We start from the raw sequence: 10,000 nt of genomic DNA on the forward strand, positions 1-10,000 counted from the left end.
CTGCAGCAAGTAAAGGTGTTATTCCTGGAAAGAAATCAGTGGGTTCATTATTATTGTATAGTCGCTGCAAAGATTCCGGGCAGCGAAATAAACCCCACTCCCTGATGACGTCTCAGCCAACCATGATGCCTCATTCGTTAGCAGCTGTCACAATACATCCCTCTTACAAATTTTAAGCTGTTAATGCAGGAGACAACATGATTGGCTATGACTATAGCGCTATTTACTTGCATGTATAGTTATGCTTTCAGGTACTCGAATGATCATACTTTTAAACGAAACATAGAATATTTTATGATTTTTAAGGATTAAAAATATTATAAATAATGGAGCAAATGACTTTAGGAATATTCATAAAGATTATATATAGCCTATGAGATAAGCCTTTTGTTAAAGATGATTCAAGCTCATCAATGCGGGGAGTCTGTTATTGTTAAGTGATAGCCCTATGACTCCCAACCTACAAGCAGTGACTAAACATTGGGTTTTTACCTGAACTATCAGCGTCCATATTGGCATGATTATCGATCAACATTTGGACTAACTCAAGGTGTCCTAATTCTGCACATTTGTACACTGTAGTTTTTCCTTCATGATTCTTTTTGTTCACATCAGCTCCAATACTTATGAGGTACCTCACTAATTGTATATGACCATGAATAGCTGCAGTCATCATACAAAAACCCCCTAACCTATCAGTAATTTCAATATCTGGAAAGAAAAAAAAATCTACATAAATTGGATGATGGAGATAAAAATAGACAAATCATGGGATAACTAATGGAAACTAACCATTGATCAAGTTATTACAAAAAAAAAAATTTAGAGAATTATAATCTGCCTTTAGGGCAAGCCATGTAGAAGAGAGTTTTGTCTTTGACATCTCTAGGTTTTAATCTGGCCAACTTTTGTACTCGACTGTTTCCCAATTGTACCCAATTTGATGATTGAAATGGGATGAGAAATAGGCAAATCATAGGATAACTCATGGAAACTAACAATTGTTCAAGTTATTACAAAAAAAAATATTTTTAGAGCTTGGAAATAAGCCTAATTAAGTATTAATGGAAACAATTGCATTTCAGTCCATTCACCTTCTCAAGACCAGAGTGTAAAGGAACTCACCTGCTCCATGTTCTACCAAAACTTTGGTAATGGCGGGGTATCCCAGCTGACATGCTGCATTAATCGGAGTCGAGCACAATTCGTGTATGATATTAACTTGAGCCCCTTTGAACAAGAGATATTTAACAAGCACTATGTTTCCGCTTTTAACTGCACACCATAATGGACGCACCCCTTCCACATACTTGCCACGGAGGAAAACTGTAAGGAAAAAGAGTTATTCCAGCCCAAGTGTGTATTTTGCCTCTGAATTTACTGAGCCCCATTATTATTACTATTAATTACTAAGTTACATCCCGAGTTGGGAAAGCAGGATGCTATAGGCCTAGGGGCCCCAACGGGGAAAATAGCCCAGTGAGTAAAAGAAACAAGGAAAAATAAAATATTTTAAGAACCGTAATATTGAAACAATTATTTCCCATATAAACTATAAAAGCTTTAACAAAATGAGAGGAACAGACGTTAGATAGAAAAGCGTGACAGGGTCTACCCTCAGGGCCCCAACAGGCAAAATATTACAGTAAGGAAAATAAACAAGGAAAAATTAAATATATTAAGAACTATAACATGAAAATAGATATTTCCTATATAAACTATAAAAGTTTTAACAAAATAAGAGGAAGAGAAATTAGATAAAATAGTGTGCCCGAGCGTACCCTCAAGCAAGAGAACTCTAACCCAAGACAGTGGAAGACCATGGTACAGAGGCCATGGCGCTACCCAAGACACAATAGTTTAATTTTGGAGTGTCCTTCTACTAGAAGAGCTGCTAACCATAGCTAGAGAGTCTCTTCTACCCTTACCAAGAGGAAAGTAGCCACTGAACAAATGCAGTAGTTAACCTCTTGAGAGAAGAATTGTTTGAAAATTTCAACGCTGGCATATGTATGAGGAAAGAATAGGCCTGACTATTGTGTGTATGTGTAGGGAAAGATGAAATAAGTCGTAACCAGAAAGAAGGGTCCAATATAGTAAATTTTGTTCAGTCAAAGGACTCAATAACTCAATAACTCAAGAGGATATGGCACTACCCAGATTTCTGAATGTTGATAAATTTGGAGAGAAATCAAAATATGACTTGCTGCACGTTGAATGAGAGAAACAGCAATGCACAAAACTCTACGTTCTTAAAAAAGAGAAATGATAAAAGTGCAGTTATTATCATTTACAGAAATATAAATCTCTTACCTATGCCATGCTCTTCTATATCTGCATTCAGTACTTCGACGAGGTACCTGGTACAGTTAACGTGCCCATAAGTAGATGCCATAACCAAAGGTGCATGGCATTCATTCATGGAATTTTCAGTGCAAAAAGAGGCTCGACTCCTGTTGTTCCCTAGAATACTCTGAAATTATTTGTTACACTAATTAGATTGAAACCAAGGCATAAAAAATATTAATAATAATAATAATAATAATAATAATAATAATAATAATAATAATAATAATAATAATAATAACAAAAATTAATAATAATAATGATAATAATAAGGATAATAATAATAATAATAATAATAATAATAATAATGATAATAATAATAATAATAATAATAATAATAATAATAATAATAATAATAAGAAGAAGAAGAAGAAGAAGAAGAAGAATTGTAATGATATATTTAACCATTGAAGTATGGCTACCTTCTTTAATTTGATTCTATAATGAAATTCGTGAATCCTTCAAACAAAAGAAAATTATCAGGACTTGCACTTCTAGTCTTGCACCTAACATCTGTTTCTTTTGAATATAATTTCCTGATTATTCATTACAATTATATCTCTGTGAATATGCCTTATAACATTTGCCTTTGTTCTAAGCATCCGTTGTATTCAAATCTAATGTACCCTCAACCGCATGTATCTTGCTTTTGGGTACACTCGGGCACACTACTATCTATTTGTTTTTCTTCTTGTTTTGTTGAATTTTTTTATTGTTTATGTAGGAAATATTTATTCTACTGTTGTTACTGTTCTTAAAATATTCTATTTTTCCTTGCTTTCTTTCCTCAATGGGCTATTTTCCCTGTTGGGGCCCCTTGGCATATAGCATCCTGCTTTTCGAACTAGGGTTGTAGCTTAGCAATTAATAATAAGAATAACTCCAGGTATGCATGTATTCTAACACTCTTTCCTTCTTTTATCATCATCATCATCATATCCTACTACACCTATTGATGCAAAGGGCCTCGGTTAGATTTCGCCAGTCATCTGTCTTGAGCTTTTAAATCGATACTTCTCCATTCATCCTCTCCTACTTCACGCTTCTTATTCCTCAGCCATGTAGGCCTAGGTCTTACAACTCTTCTACCGTCTTGAGCAGCCTAGTTCAATGTTTGGTGAACTAGTCTCTCTTTGGGGAGTGCGAAGATTATGCCCAAATCATCTCCATCTACCCCCCCACAAATGATCTCATCCATATAGGGCACACGAGTAATCTATTATAGTTTCATTTCAAATCTTATCCTGCGATTTAACTCCTTATATTCTTCTGAAGAATTTATTCTTAAATCTACAAAATATATTATATATTTTTTTCATTGTCATACCATGAATCATATCCACACGGTAACCAATCTCACTAAACCGATAGATGGTCTGATATTTATAAGTAATTTTAGGCGATTTGATATCCCAATTTCAGTATCTGATTTGATTTTTCAAACTTGCATATTTATATATATATATAAATATATATATATATATATATATATATATATATATATATATATATATATATATATAAATATATAAATATATATATATATATATATATATATATATATATATATATATATATATATATATATATATATATATATATATATATATATATATATATATATATTTATATATGTATATATATAAATTTATCAGAATGTACAGGGGAATAGGCAGTTCTAGGAATATATTCATCATAAATCCCGACGTTTCGTGATCGTCATTATCACATATTCCAGGGCTACAAATAAGTACATAAATAACATTATGAAACAGCCACCTTCTCTGATCTATATATATATATATATATATATATATATATATATATATATATATATATATATATATATATATATATATATAGATCGTGTAACAATCGGCAAACACAACAATTTCTTTCTCAAGAAAAAGGAACCCAATTTTCACATGCAAAGGATAATGAACCAGGTAATGCCTGGGTTGCCTAATTTTGACAAGATCCATATATATATATATATATATATATATATATATATATATATATATATATATATATATATATATATATATATATATATATATATATATATATATATATATATATTTATATATATATATATATATATATATATATATATATATATATATATATATATATATATATATATATATATTTATATATATATATATATATATATATATATATATATTATATGCATGAATATATATATATATATATATATATATATATATATATATATATATATATATATATATATATATATATGGATAAATATCAACACAATATCGTGTTCAGATAGAAATAAATTTCTACCTCATTCTTGGGATCGAACGCTAGCCCATTCTAATGAAAGGCCAGGTAGAAACCAACCATGCCACGAGAGGCCATAAAAGAAATCAGAACCTAACGCTAGCCAGCAGTTCGAGGATTTACCTGGCGAGACATCAGTCTCTTAGCAGCAAGTTTTACCCGATATCGCGGCCCACCACGTGACACAATTGGGTAATTCATTCAAATTACCCGTAATGAGTCAATATGGATAAATATAAACACAACATCGTGTTCAAATAGAAAAAAATTTCTACTTCATACCTGGGATCAAACACTAGCCCTTTCTTATGAAAGGCCAGGTCGAAACCAACCATGCCACGAGAGGATATAAAAGAAATCGGAACCTAACGCTACCCAGCAGTTCGAGGATTTACCTGGCGAGACATCAGTCTCTTACCAGCGAGTTTTACCCGATTTCCCGGAACCCCACTTGACACAATTGGTAGTAATTCATTCAAATTACCCCTAATGAGTCAATATGGATAAATATCAACACAACATCGTGTTCAAATAGAAAAAAAATTCTACCTCATACTTGGGATCAAACGCTAGCCCCTTCTAATTAAAGGCCAGGTCGAAACCAACCATGCCAAGAGAGGCCATAAAAAAAATCGGAACCTAACGCTACCCAGCAGTTCGAGGATTTATGGCCTCTCGTGGGATGGTTGGTTTTGACCTAGAAGGGGCTAGCGTTCGATCCCAAGTATGAGGTAGAAATTTACTTTTTATTTGAACACGATGCTGTGTTGATATTTATCCATATTGATTCATTAGGGGTAATTTGAATGAATTACTACCAATTGTGTCACGTAGTGGGCTGGGAAATCGGGTGAAACTCGCTGGTAAGAGACTGATGTCTCGCCAGGTAAATCCTCGAACTGCTGGGTAGCGTTAGGTTCCGATTTCTTTTATGACCTCTCGTGGCATGGTTGGTTTCGACCTGGCCTTTCATTAGAAGAGGCTAGCGTTCGATCGCTGGTATGAGGTAGAAATTTATTTATATATATATATATATATATATATATATATATATATATATATATATGTTTACATATACATATATATATATATATATATATATATATATATATATATATATATATATATATATATATATATACATATATATATATATATATATATATATATATATATATATATATATATATATATATATATATATATATTTATATATTTATCTATATATATATATATATATATATATATATATATATATATATATATATATATATATATATATATATATATATATATATATATATATATATATATATGTATATAAAGGTATATATATATATATATATATATATATATATATATATATATATATATATATATATATATATATATATATATATGTATATATATATATATATATATATATATATATATATATATATATATATATATATATATATATATATATATATATATATATTCTTCTCAAGGTGTTCTTGGGTTTAAACACCAGCATTCTCTGCGTGCAATAAATGCCAAGACACAGACAATTGTGAGAAATTATTCTGGATTGAATTATTGATGGAAATTCACCGATGTCTATCAGAACCTTAGTTCTAAATTAAAAAAAAAAAAAGGATGTTGAATAGCTGGCATAAATCGATACCTGAGGAATGGCAATAGTTGTTTCCTACTTAAAATTAGTTCGAGAGAGAGAGAGAGAGAGAGAGAGAGAGAGAGAGAGAGAGAGAGAGAGAGAGAGAGAGAGAGAGAGAGAGAGAGACGGCTTCGGCTTCCATACTCTGACGTTTTCATGATTACATGCAAATATATTGCTCGCTTTCTCCCACAGTATGGATAGGTCTTACATTTCACAGAATTTATTACGCAATACGTCAATGTTTTGAAACTGTCTGGCACAAGAATGGTGATATTGTTTTCTTGATTTACCTTAATATTTCTTAATTCCTGAAATGATTCTACTTTATTCGTATTGCTCTTTATCATCATCATCATCATCTCTTGGGCCCATTGACGCAAAGGGCTTTAGTTAGATTTCGCTGTTATCAATACTTCTCCATCCATCATCTCCTACTTTATGCTTCATTGTCCTCAGCCATGTAAGCTGGGTCTTCCAACTCTTCCAGTGCCTTGTGGAGACTAGCTGAAAGTTTGGTGTACTTGGGGAGTGCGAAGAGCATGCCTAAACCTTCTGCCCCCATGATCTCATCCAAATATGGCACTTAAGTAATCTCAGTGTCTACTTTTTATTATACCCTATCGACTCCTTCATGGCTATCCGGGCGTTGTCTCCACGTTACCAAATGTCCTTCTCTGGAGAGGTTAAAGTCCTACCGCTCCCATTTACCCCTTCTAATCCCTGCGTCCGAATGTTTCCTATGGCAATATACTGGACCTTTATGAGGATTATCCTATACTACTGAGTTTCCGCATTTTCTAATCAATTTGTATTCTTTTTTTATTTAACTACCTATCCTCACAAATTTTATTTCGTAGAGGCTTACATACACACACACAAACACACACACACACACACACACACATATATATATATATATATATATATATATATATATATATATATATATATATATATATATATATATATATATATATATATATATATATATATATATATATATATATTGTACCAACTGTGTGTCTCACAATTGTACATAATTCCTTTTGCATTTATTATGCCTGTATCTTCGCTCTTCCCTCGCACTAACAGAACATGAAAATTCATGTCTGCTGTTTCCTCTGTAACATTGTCTGTCTTGTTAACTTGTTATGCCCTGTTGCCTTGAGGTTTTGTATATAAAGGAGAGTGTTCTATAACAATATAACTCAGTTGATTGCATCCTGCCTTTGAGTTCACAACCCTCTCTCGGCTCGTCACATTGGTGACCCCGGAAGTCGACTCGCTCCCACTGCCTTCCACCCCCACCTCCCTCGCCCCTCCATCGTTGGTACTATGACGGAGACGGACTCTACTACAGCAGTTGGCGCTGCGGCTGCCCCATTGAAACTTTCACCATTCGCCAACGGAGAGGCGTTTGCTTGGTTTCAGCGCGCAGAAATCCACTTTCGTATCAGGGACGGTACTCGCTCAACCACCAAAGCGGATAATGTTCTCGCAGCGATACCCGAGAACACCTTCCCAGAAATATCCGACTGGCTTTGTGAACAAGGAGACACCCCAATAGCGTATGACGCCCACAAATTATACCTTCTGCAGCAGTACTCGCCGTCGCCAGCCGCCCGTATAGAAAAGCTTTTTCAGCTCTCGCAACAACCGTTGCGGGACCAAAGGGCTTCGCTTTCCCTCAGGGAAATGACCAGTATCGCTCGCCTTCAACCTGCCGCAGACGGCTCTCCTCGTGAGGTGAACCTACTTCGTGCCCTTTGGATACACCGTTTACCCGAACCTGTACGCGCTGCCATACCCGATGTCGATAGTTTACCCATAAAGGACTTGATGACCAAAGCCGACGCCCTTATGGACAGCCACTTCAAGACCTCCATCAACGCCTCCACCCCTAACGACGAGGATGCCTATTCAACGTCAACCGAAGCTGACATGAATGCCGTAGGACATACACGCCTACCCTGTGACGTGCCGAAGCGGCGACAAAGCCGCCCACCACCCACCAATCGCTCGCGCCCCAACGAACGACTTCTACAGCCACTTACTACCTCCCATCCGCCGCAGTTTTGCTACTACCACTTCAGATTCGGGGCAACCGCGAAGAAATGTGCCAAGGATTGTCAATGGCCAAAAAACGTGTAAGTAGGCCATCGCTTGTGGCGGTGGCCTCCCATGTTTCTAATCTTTTCTTTTTACAGGATGCAGGAACGGGCGTGCGATTTTTGGTAGACACGGGTTCTTGTCGTTCTCTTTTGCCAAGGAAACTCTTCAAGGCACGACGTAGTCTGTCTACATCTGCCGACGTCCGCTTAGTAGCTGCCAACGGATCTGCGATACTCACCTACGGTTACGAGAACCTCACATTATCGTTCGGAAACGGTAAATTCAATTGGAAGAGTCTCATTGCTGACGTCACAATGCCAGTCCTCGGTGCGGATTTCCTCTCTCATTTCCACCTTCTGGTCGATGTCGCCCACCGACGATTGGTCAACGCAGACTCGTACTTGTCGACACCTCTTCAACCCACCCCCTCTAACCTCGCTCTCCACATCAGCGCACCCACGGATGCCTACGCCCACCTCCTCACGTCATACCCGGAAGTTTTCCGTCCAGAACTTTGCCAAACGCCCACGGTTCCTGCCAAGCACGGTATTTATCACCATATCAAGACGGCGGGACCCCCAGTCTTCGCAAAATTCAGACGTCTGGCACCGGAACGATTGGCAGCCACCAAACAGACGTTCGCCGAAATGGAGAAAATGGGCCTTTGCCAAAAGGCCTCCAGCCCATGGTCGTCACCCTTACACATCGTTCTGAATAAAGACGGCTCCCTCCGTCTGTGCGGGGATTACAAGCGCCTGAACATGCAAACAGAACCGGATCACTACCCCCTCCCAAACATTGCCGATGTGACCTCCTACCTGCACAAAGCGAAGGTTTTCTCTACGCTTGACCTCCTGAAGGGGTATTATCAGGTGCCTATGAACCCAGAAGACATCCCCAAAACCGCCATCACCACTCTGTTTGGTACATACACCTTCAATTACTCTTGTTTTGGCCTTCGTAATGCTGTGGCAACGTTACAATGTCTCATGGATGGCATCTTAGGGGACCACCCTTTCTGTGTATGTTATGTGGACGACATACTTGTGTTCTCCTCCTCAAAAGAGGAACACCTCCGTCACCTGCGCATCGTGCTTGACCGCCTGCAACAAAACGGCCTTGTAGTCCGGTACGACAAGTGTACCTTTGGCACCAACGAAGTGTCGTTCTTAGGGCACCGTATCACTCCTGAAGGAGTCCATCCCCTCCCTGAGAAGGTAGCAGCCGTTCAGAATTTCCCCGCGCCCTCGACCGTCAAAGCTCTGCAGGAATTCTTGGGCATGATCAACTATTATCACTGTTTTCTGCCAGCCATTGTCGCCACTCTTGCTCCCCTCTACGCCTCCCTCAAGGGCAAGCCAAAGGACCTGAAGTGGGGTCCCCTTCAAGAAGCAGCCTTCTGCAATGCAAAGAAGACCCTATCAAGTGCTGCGGCTCTCACTTTTCCTATCCCACACGCCCCTCTCCTTCTCTCCACCGATGCCAGCGACGTCCCTATTGGTGCAGTACTCGAGCAGGTGGTCAAAGGCTCGCCCCGCCCAATGGCCTTCTTCAGCAGAAAACTGTCCAAGG

General features: G+C 37.0%; 1 protein-coding gene across 1 annotated transcript in view; it reads right to left on the bottom strand.

Moving 5' to 3' along the window:
• Positions 1-10,000, bottom strand: part of LOC137644365 (protein fem-1 homolog A-like) — a 17,579-nt gene that overhangs the window by 1,597 nt on the left and 5,982 nt on the right. Inside the window, exons 2-5 of the mRNA XM_068377350.1 lie at positions 2,314-2,473; positions 1,126-1,230; positions 493-711; positions 1-24 (exon numbers count right to left, since the gene is read on the bottom strand). The exon at positions 1-24 is cut by the window's left edge and continues 163 nt beyond it. Coding sequence (XP_068233451.1) covers positions 1-24; positions 493-711; positions 1,126-1,230; positions 2,314-2,473 — 508 coding nt within the window. The remainder of the gene's footprint in view (positions 25-492; positions 712-1,125; positions 1,231-2,313; positions 2,474-10,000) is intronic.

Source organism: Palaemon carinicauda, chromosome 7 (genome assembly GCF_036898095.1).
Source record: "Palaemon carinicauda isolate YSFRI2023 chromosome 7, ASM3689809v2, whole genome shotgun sequence".
In the NCBI taxonomy this organism is placed as follows: Eukaryota; Metazoa; Arthropoda; class Malacostraca; order Decapoda; family Palaemonidae; genus Palaemon; species Palaemon carinicauda.